The sequence below is a fragment of the Pituophis catenifer genome, unplaced genomic scaffold (assembly GCF_029215685.1).
Source record: "Pituophis catenifer annectens isolate HBS135680 unplaced genomic scaffold, rPitCat1.0.hap2 SCAF_3, whole genome shotgun sequence".
Classification (NCBI taxonomy): domain Eukaryota; kingdom Metazoa; phylum Chordata; class Lepidosauria; order Squamata; family Colubridae; genus Pituophis; species Pituophis catenifer.
The window spans coordinates 180133261-180150775 of record NW_027256883.1 but is presented as its reverse complement, the minus strand read 5'-3'; the positions used below and the strand labels follow the sequence as shown (position 1 = coordinate 180150775).

The 17515-nt window shown below is 37.4% G+C and overlaps 1 protein-coding gene across 1 annotated transcript in view; it reads right to left on the bottom strand.

Moving 5' to 3' along the window:
- The window catches only part of LGR6 (leucine rich repeat containing G protein-coupled receptor 6), a 134232-nt gene that overhangs the window by 80076 nt on the left and 36641 nt on the right, over window positions 1-17515 (bottom strand). Inside the window, exon 2 of the mRNA XM_070939894.1 lies at window positions 1366-1437. Within this exon, the coding sequence (XP_070795995.1) occupies window positions 1366-1437 (72 nt within the window). The remainder of the gene's footprint in view (window positions 1-1365; window positions 1438-17515) is intronic.

Sequence of the window (17515 nt, the reverse complement as noted above, 5' to 3'; positions counted from 1 at the left end):
ACAATTTTTACTGTGAACGCTATCTTCTCTTACTGCTGTTAAAGACAACTCTTGTAGCTGAAGATCAGACTTACCATATATAAGCTGCAAAACACGAGACATCCACTAGATGGCAACAAAGAATTAGGGTTATAAGTATTTCTTTGCTACCATCTGATGGTAGCCTTAGATTTTGCAAGCTCTGGAAGACCTAGTGATCAGGGATCTCAACATATTACTAGGATAAAATAGTAGATGTTCATTTTTGTAATTGCATATACTAAGATTGCTATTTACCCTATATAGAAATGAATGGTGACTCCATTATGAATTAGCATTAAACATGCCAGTTTTTAATGTATGTATTCAACCAGACTTGAGCTAAATATTGTGACCAGTTAGATGAATCAATTCAAGATCAGTTTCATCACAACTTCTTTTGATTCTTTTGAAAGAGTTAGGAATGGTCAAATGGTTCTTTGTTATCTAATAAACATAACGTCGTGATGATCTGCCTGAATTTACCACAAAAAAAGTTAATGGTACGATTGAGATCCTTAATTTCAAACACGGTCTTTCAACAAACTCAATTGTTACTTGTGTTACAAATAATGACATTTTGAAACTTTTGATTAGAAGTGACAAGAAATTACATCTACATGTATTTCTGTAAAATTTCTGGAATTTCTGGAATTAATATTAAATTAATTAATATTTCTGTCAAAATGTTTTCATGGCTTATAACCTATGATTTATGAATTACCATGCCTGCTTCAGCCAAAGAGCAAATTGCATTTAATGACTTTTCACAAAATCATATTATATATACCCCCTTGTTCACATTGTCTAAATAAAAGCCAACATCATGCTTTATGTTTTGTTTTATGTTTGTATTTTCCCTGTTTTGGAAAATCATATATGAGATGTGGCAATCAGAATGTACACACAATATTCCCAAAGTGATTGGGGAATTCTGGGAGTTGAAGTCCAGAAATCTTAAAATTGCTAGGATTGGACACCCCTGCTGTAAACATGTGGAAAAGTTCTACCCTTATGCAGATAAGTAAAAAAAAAAAAGGAGGGAAACTTTAAAGAAACCATGAAGTAGCTTCAAGATAAGATTACATGAAGCAGTATATTATCATTTGCAACAGAAACAAGTTTGAGTGTCAGGAAGGGAAACAGTTTTTACCACCTAAATAATAATACAATAATTTACTGAGTTGAGTGTGTGTGTGTGTGTGTGTGTGTGTTTACTGCTGGTAACAGTATGAGTGGTCTCAAGATTTTTCTGCCTCACATTCAAATATAACTTACTCAGTCTTGGGTATTATTTAGAGAATCTTTTAAAAGAGGTCATGGCAATATATGTTTAGTAATACTTACAATTCTTCCAGAAAATGTAAGTGATGGAAATCTCCAGGCAGCAGTTCACTGATGTTGTTCATACTTAGATCACTGAAAAATATAAAATAAAAAAAGAATTTGGAGCAGTTGTAGTGTAAACCTTTGACAACCAGTTTGGGGTGATGGTTAAAACACCTGGCTAAAAACTGGGAGATTGTAAATTCTAGTTTTGCTTTGGGCACAAAGCCAGAGGGTTACATCCCCTCTCCCTCCCTCCCTCCCTCCCTGTGTCTCTCTCTGTCAGTCCTGTGAAGGAGACAATGGCAAACCACTTTTTAAAAAACCTTGCCAAGAAAATTGCAGGTAGTCACCAGAAATTAACACTGACTTGAAGACACACAAAAAAGGAAAAGAAAAAAATTTAAACTCTTAGACCTTATATAGGAGTCTCACAGTATTAAAAAATCATTCCTAGTTTGTGGGCTGTACTTATTAATCTGAATACAAGCTGGATTCATATACCATGTAAAGCCAAAATTTTGCAATCCAGAGCTTGTTAAATAAGAGAAATCCTACCAACTGGAATAAACTACAGTAGCCTGATACATGCCTAAATGGAAGCCTAAATTTCTAGAGCCATTGTACATTGTTATTTTTGGCTTTTTCATGCTTTACAAGCTCTTAAACTGAAGGAATTCTGTTTTATCATTTTAAAAATGTTATTATAAAATCAACCTGAAGGTTTTGAGCAGTAAGATGGGATATGAAAGCATGTAGATAAATAAAACCAAAATATCTGTTATCTTCAGGAAATCCCCATTAACCATTTAACCTTGAAATAATTTCCCTACATTTTCTGTACATAGATTCAGCCTCTTCCGGAACTACACATTTTAATCTGGGTTTCTAAATAAACACTACATCAAATGCTTGTTTTGTTTCATAAGTTATTTAACTATTATAAACAGTCTATGTTACACTGTTCACAAAAACATTTGACTTATGTGTGTGAGGCAAAAAAAGGAGGGAAACTTTAAAGAAACCACGAAGTAGCTTCAAGATGAGATTACATGAACAGTATATTAAATAATGAAGCATAAAAATTGATCTCCAGTTCTGTTTCTATCATGTATAAAAGTTATGAATATTGGAACAGGCCAGACAAAACATATTACTCATTTAATATATTTATATAATACCCTTCAGCCAAACAACAAGTCATAGCTAAATACATCAATTTAAAACAAAAAGGGCTGCAAGACAAATCCATCACAGTAAATCTTGCAATAAAATAATACTGTACTTATAATAGGTAGAAAACACCCTGAAGTCCAGATGTACCACTGGATATTAACGGTATAATGGTGACAGCTGACCTCAAGCCAACAGATAATCTGACTCAGCAGTTTCATATGGAAATTAAATAGAAAGCACAAATGAGGGGACATGGGCTCAATTTCTTCTGCCTGATTGAAATTGGCCACAGAGAAAGGAAGGAGAACCACCACAAAATGATGACTACCACTCCTAATCTTTGGAGCTGAGCCAAAAGAATACCCCAATCAACAGAATCAGAAACTTCTGACAGATCAAGGAGCACAAAATGGGCCCACCAAACCCACCCCAGCTATATCCCAGGTCACTGAAGAGCATGATCAATACAAAACCACAATTTGAAACCCAACTGAAATGGGTCCAGGAAACCAACTTCTTCCAGGCACCGTGTTGTGGCCCGCCAGCGGCCAGCAGAGCTGGCAGCAGATTTGGACAATGAGGAGATCGGGGAAGAATGTGGGCCAGTCCTGGAGTCTGGGGAAGACTCGGATGATGGCTCTGAGTCGGAGGCAGAGAGTGGGCCAAGGCCATCTGGTAGTTCTTTGCTGCCTCCGGAGTCTGACATCAGTGAGGCAAAAGAACAGTGTGAGCCTGTTCCCAGTGTGCACATGCACAGAGCTGCCAGGAGACAGGAACAATTAAGGAAACAGGGTCGACTTGGGAGTAAGGCTTGGAGATGATTGGCCCCTCCCATAAGACATAAAAAAAGAGAAGCGAACGGGACATGAGCTTTTGCAGGAAGCAATTAGTTCATCTGGCTGATTCAAAATTTGAAACTTCTGTTTGTGACTCTGTGCCAAGTTTGGCCTTGCCCTGTGTCTAGAAATTAGCTCTTTGGCAGCGTTCCACGTGAGATAGGTTGGTGTTGATAACCTTCTTTTGAAAGACTGTTTATCAAGCCTTGTGGACTGTAAATGAAAGTAATTTACAGCCCTATGAATTAAAGAGGTTTGCCGGGACTAAGTTTGTGCTGTTTAATTTCTAAGGAAGCCTAAGTCAGAACACACCATTGTAAAAATGGTCAGACCATCCAGTTTTTTCATCTCATTCAAGTAAACCTGTGTTACAGGTATTATGTCTACCTTATATGCAGCTTTACCATTCCTCTCTATGGTAATTGTTTCCTTTTTCACATTGCTACTCTAGGATTCATCTCTATTGTTCCTGTGATGCATTTCCTGTTCCTGTTATATTACTCACTCTCTAGTAAAATGGTTTCTGCACAGTGATGGCTTGTAGTGTGTTTACTTACTCTACATGAAATATGGTGTCAGAAGCAACTGAATCTTTGCTGTCTCTACACATTTGATGCATACCAGTCTAACACTTGCAGTCCTGTCCAGGAAGCCAAGCATTTTAAGGAAGAAAAGCAGCATCATAGCAGCCGCTAACAGCATACCACCACCAGAGGCCATGAGGGTGGGTGGAGATTGCAGCAGTAACTGGGACAACTTCAGAGCAGAGTTTGAGGATTATTCCCTCAAAATGACATGCCAGCAGCAGTGCAAGCAGCGACACTGAGGAGGCTGATGGGCAGTGAATGCCTCCATGTTTACAAGCACAATTTAACTCTTACAACCATGTGTAAGCAGAGGAGCAAACATGTGATACTAAAGCCATCCTAGATGCCCTAGAAGTCTTTTTCAGACCCTCTAAAATGTCATATATGAAAGATATATATTTGGCAGCTGTAAGCAAGAAGAAGGTGAAGCAATACACAGTTTCGTTACACGGCTAAGATAAAAAGCTGTGAGTATGGCTCTCTGAGAGATGAACTTATTTGTGATAAAATAGTTCTGGGTATCACTAGTGAAAGCACATGCCAGCGCCTTTTGAGGGAACACAATTTAAGTTTACAAGCAGCAACTAAAAAATGTCGTACCACAGAACTTACTGACAAACGGATGAAAGCTTTGGAATGCATCACAGGAACAAAAGAGATGAATCCTACAGTGGCAATGTGATACAGGAAAAAACTACAATAGAGAGGAATGATAGAACTGCATATACTATAAGGTAGGCATAACACCTGTAACAACCTGACCACTATCTTTCTGAGCAGATAGATTTTCTACTCACAGGGCCTCTCCCTTGTCACAATTAAGAGTACTCATATTATCACTACCAGCCCCTGAACTTCCACCAAGTCATCTATCTTAAATGACGATAAGTAGTATTTATGTACTGGTGAATATATAGTGGGGCCATGCATAGACTGATAACAGCAACCTCAAACCTATAAAACCTCCCCCAACTGTTTGGCTTAGACAAAAAAGATTACTAAGGACAAAAGAGAGCCTGCAAGACCCAACTGCTTTGTAGTCATAGGACCTGGGACTTTTATAAGTAGCCAGTCAAATAGAGGAGCTATGATTAAAGCATCATGCCTATTAACTCATGGTTCATTCAGAAAGATATCATAGGCAATGTACTGGATGCTATTAATAATAAAATTACACTTTCCATCTTTCTCCTGGTGTTATTTACCTATCAGAACCCAAGGCAATTCCCTATGGTTAATTCTGGCTAATTAGTCTATGAATGCCTAAAATTGCTGGTTTACTTCAGCATTTCACTTAAACAAGAGATATTTTATTCAGTAGATTACAATTTGAGGAATACTTCTTTTTTGTAGACATTGTTTTAAGGTGCCCTTCTTGTAGAAAGCATTAATTGTCCTCTTGTAGAAAGCAGTCAAGAGTAGAAGAGAATACTCTTCCTTCTGCATGATATTCATCAGCAGTTTTAGATAGATGCACATATATGATAGGTTGTACTCCTCAAAAGACATTACCGTATTTTTTTGGAGTATAAAATGTGCCTACCACCTACCTTTTTTGGTGAGGAAAACAAGAAAAAGAAATCTGCCTCTGCCTCCCAGCAATTTTGCCTCATTGCAGCAAACAGCAAATGACCAACTTTACTTTCATTTTCGTTTTCAGCATAGCTTGATTAGCACAAGGGGAAAAAAAATCTGCTCCCAACAATTTACCTCCTTGCAGCAAGCAAGAGCAAAACAGCTGAGAGCCAGGAGGCCGATCAAACGGACAATCAATTTGTGCTAATTAGGCTGTGCTGAAGCTGAAGTGAGCTGTTTCTTCTTGCTGCTTGTTGCAAGGAGGTAAATTGCTGGGAGGCAGAGGCCAAAGGGTGGGAGCCAGTGGGTGGGCGGGGCTACATTCGGTGTATAAGACGCACCTAAATTTTCACCCCCTTTTAGGGGGGGGAAAGGTGTGTTTTATACTCAGAAAAATATGGTATCTACTACATAGTAAAGTGTGAAAATCCTTCCATAGGACATTCTATGTACATAAAATAGATACTAGAATCTATGGCCTCAATGTTGCAGGAGATACAAATGTTTTTATCCAAAGGTCTTCCAAATATAGTAATGAGCCTCCAAAGTCTCTTAAATATATTCTGTTGGGCTAAATTAGGATAGAATGCAATGAGGATGCTGAGATTATAATCTCCAACATAGAGAGGCCCAATCTATATACATGATGAAGAAGAAAGTAATAAACTGTTTTGTCCATATTGTTTCTTTCATAGATATAATCCAGAATGATGAACAACAATGCTAAAACAGCCAATAACACATAACCCTTAAAATCAGTGAAACCAATTACAGAACAAATAATGCAATCTGGATTTGAACATATTGTGATTGAATGTTACGATTCTTCACTGTAGCAAAATCATTCCATTGATTTCACCATCACAGTAATGTACAGTAATAAAAACAGAGAATTAGTGGGCTGACGGATCCAGATCAACTGTATCACACCCTTCAGTCAGTCTTAGTCAAAGGTGGGAAAACTTGGTTCCATGGTTTAAATTTGGCCTACAAATGCTCCAGTGGTGGGTTTCAAAATTTTTTACTACTGGGGGTGGCTTGGTGGGCATGGCATGGGTTTGTGGGTGTAGTTTGGTGGCGTGGCTTGGTGGGTGTGGCAGGGGAAGGATACTGTAAAATCTCCATTCCCTCCCCAATCCAGGGAAAGGTTACTGCAAAATCCCCACTTCCTCCCGATCAGCTGGGACTTGGGAGGCAGAAAATAGATGGGGGCGGAGCCAGTCAGAATTTTTACTACTGGTTCTCTGAACTACTCAAAATTTCCACTACCGGTTCTCCAGAACTGGTCAGAACCTTTTGAAACCAATCTCTGAAATGCTCCTAATCCATGTTCCATTACAATTTCGGAACCTAGAAAGTGATATGGAATCTTTACTTCTTTGACCTTCATCCATTACTGGTGCATCAGTAAGAAGAAAATGGGACACATCTGAAGATCAGTGAAATCATCCATCTACCTGCTTTAATGATTAATTTATTTAATCAGTTTGTTAGTCATTCTTGGGACCAAGTAACTGTAGGATCAAAATGTGGATTAAAAGAGAAATACTATAGCATAAAAACAGATATATCAGGCTTCCTTGGGGAACAATTCCATTAAAAAAATATTAAATGGAGTTACAAATCCCTCTGCCCTGTGGCCTCCTGAAAAAGCCAAGTCAAGCAGGAGGGCAGCAGGTTCAGGTCTCCATGGACTTCCAGGAGGGCATGGGTGGCCACAGAAAAAGCACAAATTCCCAACTTGTATACACTGGAAAGTAAGACAAAGATCTTGGAAATCTGAATCGTGTGATTCAGAGTTAGACCTCATAATCCACTTGTCCCTCAAGGGGCTCCTTAATTCAAGGGCTTTGAAGTCATCCGCCTCTCATAAACACACTGTTTTATCTCTGCTTTTAGTTATAATTACTTTTTTTCTTCTTTGCCAAAAGTGCATTCTCTCACTGGTTTGTAAAGTCCTCTGACAATTTTCTACTTCATATTAAGAAATATGTTTTTCTTAGGTTAGCAGGAGCTATGCTACGGTTACCTCTCAATGTTCATTTCCTGCATCAAAAGCCATGGGTTGGTTTTTTTGTAGACACTCATAAACAAATATAACATTCAAAATAACAACTACAGTCATGTGCACTCATAGCACTTCAGCACACCCACATGCCTAATGTTATTAGTGTGGCAATGAAAAGAAAACAACAAGTATTCCAGTCAATATTAGTTAAATTGTTTTTTTATTTCTGACTGATTTAAGTTTCACATGTGATAATGCCTTCAGAATTTTTCTTCTTAGGGGATAAATTTAAACCTGATTTTTTCCATCATAAGAAAGATCTAAAATAAGAGGCCTTGTAACAACTGATGGTGCTTCTATCTAAACTTTCCTAAAACAAGAATGAGAATTCTATGTTCTTCTGATAATGAATCCAAAACTAGGATATTGGCTGGAACTGATAAAAAAATATGTTTGAGTAGTGTCTGGAAATCAACAGGTTTCTCAATCCCATTATAACTGAGGCAAAAATGAAAAAGTTATGCTCTATGAGTCCTACGTATCAGAAATCTCTCTAACCTTTCTCTTGGAATATTGACCATACGTTGGAAGCATGGTGTGGTAAAAATAAATAAATAATTGGTTTGAAACAAAGAAACAAATCAGAAAGCTGATGACAGATCTGTCACACTGTGTGATTTGGAGTGGTTTACAAGCAATATAAGCCACTGCAAGCAAAAGTACTATAATATTATTTTAAAACACATGAAATAAAATCTAAAATTCTTTCTACTTCTGCTCCTGCTGCTCCTAGAGAAATCTTCAGCTGAGAAGATTTTGGGGATGTTTCTCACTTACTTTTTTTGGTCTCCATTCAGACATCCTTCCTTATAATGGAAGGAATATATTCCTGTCCCAATCCAAGGAACAGACACCTCAGCTTTCCTTGTAAAGTAAGGTTGGGACTTTCTTGCTGGATATGCAAAAATCACAAACAGACCTTACAAATTAGGCTGAGAAAAGAAAATGATGATGTAAAACTCTCTGCAATATAGCAGGCCAATATTATCTGCATTTCCTGGAAAAGTGAATGAAGGAAGTAAGTATGTTGGTTTTGGAGAATGGCTGCTAGGTGCTTCCAAATGAAAAGTTTCAAGCAACATCACTTAAAAGGTATGGGGCAATTATTATTTTTTCTTCTTCCTATGGACATTCTTTGAAAACACAAATGATAAGAAAGTGGTAAAAAGAAGGAAGTATCCAAATGGAGAATCATCTGAACCCAGTATAAATTCCATTAATTAGGCAGGGCGATGATGTAATATAACCTTTATCTGATTCAGGGGTTCCAAGGCAAAATTTTCAAACTGAGCTCCCCATCTTAATATCAGTCATCATTTGAAGAAATAGTAGCTAGCTTTATGGGAACAGACATGTTTTGGTGCATTCAGGAGAGAATGGCAGCGATGGTGGCTCAGGGTATCTGGATAGCACCAGTAGGTTGCATTAGAAGTGGTAGCCACCCAATCTGGGTTGCAGATTACGTATACAGACATAATCTACCATTAGATGGCAACAAAGAGTAAACATTTTCTATATCGCACTTCTGCTATCTAGTCATCACTTCTCAGTAGACACTGAAGCTGCCTACCATACAGTCTTTTTCTACCTGCTTTTCTGCCTCCACCCACCAGGCAAATGCCCTAGACAAATATCTAAGTTCCTTACTGGGTATATACAAGTCCTGCATCATATCACTAGAGGTTTTTTTTTCCTAAAATTTTTCAAAAAAAATTGTGGGTCCCAAAGTGACTCCTATTTTTCCCTTGATTTTTTTTTCACTACTGCAAATCCAACCTCAAAATCTATCATATCAATAAAAACATTTTACAAAGTAAACAACACATTTCCAAAATATGGGCCATCACAAATTTAGCAGCTATGTTTGTAATAATATGTATAAGGCAAAGAACCAATGAGTACAAAATTCTGTATGTACATAAATTGGGAATTAAGATATGATAACTTTCCACTATGTCTATAAATGTTATGACCTGAATTCTCCATCTAATCTGTTTTCAAATACTCTATGATGTGCCATCTACAGTAGATTTAGCAGGATTATAACTTGCCTTCAGTATCAGTTTTTTAATGATTTATTTTTTTAAAAAAAGAAATCCTAAACCAGGGATATCCAACCTTGGGAACTTTAACACTTACAGACTTCAATGGTTGCCTGGGAAATTTTGGGATTTGAAGACCACAAATCTTAAAGTTGTCAAAGTTGGACACCTCTGTTCTTAGCATTTGAATTATTTGACTAAATTTCCCATGTAGATATAATCAACTGAATCTAGTTATATTGACTTGTTCTGAAATGCAAAAATGTGTTGTAAATCTATAATGAAGCTTTATTTTGCCCAAATTATTCCACAAAGTTAAAATTCCACAACCAAGGCTCTAGTAGGGGCAGGAGATTCAAACATTACAATTTACAAGATTATGTTAACATAACCTTATAATAAAGTAGAATTAGCTCATATAGTTATTTCCGCTTTGGTTTGGAACTTTGCTTAGTTGTCAGATGGTGCTTTCTGTTTAGACTACTTCAAAGGGTTGACAGCTAAGCAGACTGAAGATTATAAAACAGAATCATTAATCTGGAATACATTGCCACCCCCTCATGGTGTTAATTGGCCCAAGGTCCTCTCTCTGCCTCTCTGCCTGATGCCATGATGACTTGTGGTGTTCATTAAATGTTTTATCTTGTGATCCTGTTTGCATACTTATTGCATACACCTGACAATTCAGTTCTTTCAGCCCAAGATGAATTCAATATATCACAGTTGGCTCAGTTTGTGATTATTACGAAGAATTACAGGTTGTTATGGTCATGCAGAACTCAGCAGATCTGGAATACTAGCTTTTCCATGAAGCTCCAATTGCAAAATAACTAAGGGACATCAAGAAAAGTTATATGAGGGCATTTTAACAATTGCAGAAAAAGCAGGTTTTAATTGGCTCTTGAAGAGAATAGGACAACTTTCTGCAACTATTTCTAAAAACCTGAGATATGAGACTCCCAACATAGTTTCTGGAACTTCACAGAAATGTACAGTACAGAAGCAAATTGTCCATTCCCCAGAATTTGGCAGGGCTATACCTTTAATCCCTTGCCAACCCTTGAGGTAGATTGGCAAAGAGCGGTCTGGTGAAAACAGCAATAATCCCAGTACTTATTGGCAGAGCCCACAGCGATGGGGAGGGTAGCTTTCAAACAGTTATAACTGCCTTCATGTTTCATGCCTTTAATACATAATCAAAATAGAGAGTAAGAAGGCTGCAGGAAATGTTTGCAGATGTTTACAGCCCTGCATGCTTAACAGGTGATAACAAGACTTCTCATGGTATATTGCAATGGCATCTGTGGATTAGTCAATGTGGAAGATGAGTCAATGTGGAATCCATTCTCAGAAGGCATATAATTGAAAACTAGAGGTATAAGGTATAAAGCTTACACATTTTTTCCTGCAGTGGCAATTATGGACACTGCCTTTCAACTTTGATATGATTGTAAAGGTTGCATGACAGGGTATGGCCTGGAGCAATATTTATTTTCTAAGGGGCACGAGTCAGTTACTCTTTTTGATGTTTCTGGCCCCAATTATGCTGTCTTACTTACTCCAATCTTTGTGGATGCCAGGAGTCAAAAACAACTTGGTGGCTTATAATTAATCAATCAAATATCACTCACCCCAACTACTTGTTTCATTGCTTTCCTTCATGGAACATAGAGAACTCAATCTTAGCCAGGAGTGGGCAATTTTACCCCACCCCCTTTTTTAGTAGGGCAATGACATATCAGAAGTGGTGGAAGCTGGGATATCCAATTCATTTTAAACCCATTTCAAACTCTGGAGTTGTGGTTGTATAAGGAATGTGTTTCTTTCTAAAATTTGATCTGGCTTTGGAGTATTAGGAGATAACTTGAAAATTTCTGGAAACACTACAGTATTTGATTTTCATGTGGATCAAAAAAAAAAATAAAAATAGAAGTACTGTATCCCTAGATGGTATTTGGGTTTCATGTCCAACTTGTCAGCTAAGGTTTTCCAACATCATCTAGTAGGTTTTACAGATGAATAGATTCCAGATGGAGGAATCCAGACACTTAACAATGGCAGAATTTATTAGTGAAAACTTTGCACATTCATTTCTATACCACAAAAAAAAAAAAAAAAAAGAATTCTTATGCTGAACTTTTGCAAGTTATGCCCATAAAAAAAACTATACGGCATCAGCAGAAAAATATATGCAAAGTTAGTTGGTTAGTTAGTTAAGAGTTTCTATCAAGCAAACTCCAACAGTATGCAATAGTTACCATACTATCATTGACTGTTCCTATTTTCTGTATTGATATTGCTTATATATAATGATCTTCACTTTTTAAGATAAAAATCTAAATACTTTTTTAAAAGCTGCAAAAATCCAGTAGTACTTTCAGTTCATCTCATCTCTCAAATTTGCATCATTAAATAATTTAATTTTTTCCTCATAATGCTATTTGAACTGTAAACTTTCCTGTGGAGAGGTTTATCTTTTAATATGCTTTACTATGATAATAATTGGTGAATTCTGGGAGTTAATCCACACATCTTAAAACAGCTGAGGATGAGAAATGCTGCTCTAGTGACAGAAAATTGATTGCATTCAAATGACTTTTTCTCCCTCCTTGATCTTTCACAGAACTCCATCAAGTTCTTCCAGAGCCTTATGGTTATATGCGCAGCACTTTGCAAAAGCTCTTGCAACAAGAAGTAGCAACATCTTGAAAGAAGCTACTGCCCGCAAGCATTGCATGCTGGAAGTCAGAGCTTTTCTCTTTGTAATGAGTTTCAAAGTGGAAAGGGGGTACCAAGTACAGTAGTGGCCAAAATTGTGGAAACCTTTTGGGAAAAGTGTATTTTTGAGGTTTGATGGCTAATAACACTTTTTTTTTTCCGGAGTTTCAAGATAATCATATTCCACTGCTGGAATCTTCTTAACCCAACTGAAAATTAATGGAGCCGACTAAAGAAATTTGTTAGTCAGAAGTGAGCCAGCAATAAAACCCAGTTAATAGAAGCAATCATTCAATCTTGGTTTCACATTATAACAGCTGTAGAACTAAAAGACTTGGTTCACTCCATGGGAAGACGTTGTAAGGCCATAATTCATACTAAAGGTTACCCAACTAAGTATTAACTGAGGTAATTATTTTTGTATATCTCATTTTTTCTATGTGTTTCACTTTTCTTCTTTATACTGTAACTGTTATTCTTTTTTTAAAAAATAATTTTTATTAAACAGTTTGTCTTTTAAAATAATGCAAAAAACAATCACACATATATAAAAACAAAACATGTCAAGACATAACGTATTGAACATTACATAACATTAATGGTAATTTTACAGCATTTTGTATCGATTTACATATTTTGCTTTTGTAGTACTCTATTCTATCATTTCTATTTACTACTCAATAGTAGGATAATCGTATTACTCCAACATATATATGTACACATTATAATATTCATTCTTCTTATCTACACATTTATATTCGTTTATATTTACATCTCTTTATTTAATGTTGTTCAGTTACTTTAATTTAAGTTTCATCAATATTAAGTTAAATATTTCTTGTTCTGATTTCTATTTTTGAGCCAACTGTACATTTTATTCCATATTTCATAATATTCTGAATCCTCTCTCTCTTTCAACTCCATAGTCATTTTATCCATCTCTGCGCATTCTAGAATTTTCCTAATTACTGTTTCGTCTGAGGGTACATTTTTTTGTTTCCAATTTTTTGCGAATGTGATTCTTGCTGTGGTAAGCATGTGCAATATAATGTATTGAAGGTTTTTGTTCATTTTTGGGTCCAGTATTCCTAATAAAAACGATTCAGGTTTCAAATCTATTTTTTGCTTTGTAATTTCTTCCAATCATTTTTGAATTTGACACCAATACTTCCTTGTGATGGGGCACATCCACCACATGTGGTAGAGTGTTCCAGATTTATGGTTGCATTTCCAACAATTGGGTGGTAAATTGGGATACATCTTGGCCAATTTCGCTGGTGGCAAATGCCACCTATAAAACATTTTATAAAGGTTTTCTTTGTAGGCAACTGCTGTTGTGAGTTTGTAATTCCTTTCCCATAGTTTGTCCCACTGTTCTAATTCTATGCTGTGGCCGAAATTCCTTCCCCAACTAATCATCGTTTCTTTTACAACTTCCTCCTCCATTTAACATGTAACTGTTATTCTAATAGCAAATCTTTCATAAACGTTATTGCATTACATTCTTGATTAAATTATCTTTCCATTGATATATAATTTTATGGTACTCAAAAAAAAAAAATGATATTAGCTAGTTTTAGAAAATACACTTTTCCCAAAAGGTTTCCACAATTTTGGCCACTACTGTACATATGAAAACTGAGGCAAATGGGAAGTCATTCTCAAGAACAAGGCTGGCTGTAGCCTGAAATGTTCATGAAAATGATTTCCAGATCATTCAGTCTTGTAAGAAGGCATTATAGCAGAGCACTTGACATGAAGAGGGAAAACCATGTCATCGTCTGACACCTGCTTCAGCAGTGAGACAGGACCAGAGCCTGGCCTTTTAAACATCATCTTTCCCACAGATGCTGCTAAAATAAGAAGAGGTTTTTCCTCCCTTCCTCAAGCATTAAAAAGCATCAATTTCTAATTCTAGTAGGAGTAGAAGTCACCCAGAGATGTAAAATAGCCCAGATCAAAACATTCCAGAATGATTTATATTGAGAAAAGGTCTGGCAACTATCTCACTGAAATAGGATTTTGGTATTTTGTTTCATAAAATACAGACTCCTCAACTTACAACCGTTCGTTTAGCAACTGTTCAACCTTAGAACAACAGTGAAAAACAGTGATTTACAACCTATTCTCACATTTACGACCATCATACTAGTATCCCAGTAGTCACAGATCAAAATTCAGGCACTTGGCAACCGGCATGCATGCAGGAGGGTTGCAGCTTCCCAGAGTCATGTGATCACTATTTGCAATCTTCCCAGCCAACTTCCAAAGACTAAAGCCAATTGGTGAAGCTGGATTCACTTTACAATTGCATGTTTCACATTACAATGGCAGTAATTTGCTTAACCATGGCAAAAAAAATAAAAATAAAAAATATTGCAAAATCAGGTGTAACTCACTTAACAACTACCTCACTTAATGGCAGAAATTATGGTCCCAGTTGTAGCCATAACTTAAAGTTATTTCACAGCATAGCCTAAACTTCATTTGCTTTAAAATATAACCGGGATAACCAAAAGAGCACATTGGCCACTGAAGAATGATTTAATTTATCCAAGTAGCCAGTAAAAATATACAAGTTAGTAGCAGCAATATTCTGTTCCATCCAGGAATGCTCCAACATTTTGTGAACATAAATGAATGTGAAATAAGATTATATATTTATAAAAAAGAGCCTGGTGGCGCGTTAGACTAAAGCACTGTTATTAACAGTTATTAACATCAGCTGCCTGCAATTACTTCAAGTTCAAATCTCACCAGGCTCAAGGTCGACTCAGCCTTCCATCCTTTCTAAGGTAGGTAAAATGAGGACCCAGATTGTGGGGGCAATAAGCTGACTTTGTATAAAAATATACAAAAGTATGAAGGCTATTGCTTAATACATTGTAAGCTGCCCTGAGTCTCCGGAGAAGGGCGGCATATAAATCAAATTAAATTAAAAAAAAAATCTATTCACTGAGCGAGAAAACGTAACCCCTCCATTTCTTCAGTTGCCTTAAAGAAAAGTGCTGCCAGTTAAAATGCTGTTTTAGGGTCATGTTCTTTGTTCATACAGAGTGGCCTGAAGAACTTCCCAAAATACACCAATTATGTCAACATGGGGCTTCAGACCCAATTAAGGTTCTTCTGTTAATGGGCATTATTTTAGTGATGGGAAATCTTAGTGACAGAACAGTATGAGAGTCTGAACATCTTTGTTTTGTTCTCTTCCTCCAGTCCACATCCCCACCCCCGCTGCTATCTATCATGAGGGCAATTTCCCCGCCCCCAGCCTGACCACCACTTTGCCTGTACTTGTCTTCATGGCTGTTGAAAAGTCATGACAAGGGTGGCAGCTTCTAAAGCAATGAACACATGTCCCTTGGCCAACCCACCCACAGCAATAAATCTTTTTCCCTTTTTTTTTTTCAGTCATCGGCAAGCCTGCCCATTGTTTGGCAACTCAGCTTCCTGCCCCGGCACAAATGGGAAAACAAACAGCAGGTCTGGGTGGCATCTGTTGAACTAGAAGAGAGAAAGCATCAAAGGAGGCAAGGAGGGTGGAGGCAGATACCAAGAGTCAGTTACTTTGTAGTCCTGCATCAACATCCGCTCCCTTTCAATCAGGTATTTATTCAGCACAGGTAGCAGACAGGTTATCTGGCCCTGTTTGCATCTCTCCCCTCCTTCCACCACCACCAATAGCTCATTAAAGTACAAAAGTTATATACTGAAATAGTTACTCAGATGTTTTGAGTAGCAGATTAAAATCATCTGATGATCTGATCAGAATCTTCTATCTTGTTATTTATATTGGATAACACACAGTTTGAATGGTTCTTTATTTCTATCTCCTCTACCGCTGATTGTTTTGCATGTGGCTAAAGTTAAAAAAATTTTTTTTTACATTTCTTCTTTTCTTTCTTTTAATAAATTTGATCTTCTAATTATTCTAAACAGTGATGGCTGGGCCTTTCATATCCTCCTCCCTGAAGTTGAGCACTGGCTCTCCTCAGGGCTGTGTGCTCAGTCCCTACCTGTACTCATTGTACACATACGATTGTGTATCTTCTGACCCATCTAATGTGATTATCAAGTTTTCAGATTATACCACCGTATTGGGTCTTATTATAGGAGGTGATGAACTAGCATACAAGGAAGAGGTCCAGAAGTTATCCATATGGTGCTCAGGAAACAACTTGCACCTAAATATCAGCAAGACTATGTAGGAAGTTAGCACTCCCCTCTCTTCTAGAAGAATGAAATATTTTAGGAAATATTAAAAAGGCAGAATACTATATTTCCCTGGGTGAGAAATGGAGAAACATGTTTTAAAGACAAAGCAGCTTCCTGCCTCCACTCCACCTTTGTCAATGGACCATCATCTGCAACACAAAGGACCCATCCAGCAACAGAAACTCCTCACATGGCACCTGGGAAGATTACATCAGCCAGCAAGGCTAGCTACGGTCTCCGCCTCCTGGGAGTCTCACAACCAATCAGGATACATTTCTTATACAGGAACAAGAAACTCAGAGATGGGGCCCAACAGAGGGCATAAAGCCAAGGCACTTCCAGCATCTCGTGCTTCTTTTTTTTCTACTCAGGAACTCAAGCTATGTGATTCTGCTCAGGAACTCAAGCCATGTGCTCTTGTTCAGGAACTCAAGCCATGTGATTCCTGTCCACCATTAAACCATCTTTCCAAGTAGTCTCCATGTTTCCAGTGTCTTTTTCCCCACTTGGAACTGAACCCAGAAGAATATTTCTTCCAACAACTAAGGAGATGATGCTAGACTTCTGGAAGAAGAGAGAGGAACCTGCCCCACTTTACATCAAGGGGGGCTGTGTGGAGACGCTCTCCTCTTTCAAATTCCTGGGAGTCCATCTTAGTGAAGATCTCACCTGGAAAAATAATACAATCCAGATGGTCAGGAAGGCTCAACAGAGTCTCCATTTCCTCAGGATCTTGAGGAAAAATAAGGTGGAACAATGACTGATGATCTCTATCTACCGGTCTATGATAGAAAGAGTCCTCACATATCGCGTTACGGTATGGTATGCTGGCTTGACAGGTGCGAATAGAAAGACATCACAAAGGGTGATGAGTACAGCACAAAGCATTATGGGCTGTCCCCTGACCTCACTAGATGAAATTGCTAGGACTCGATATCTTAGCAGGGTGAGGAA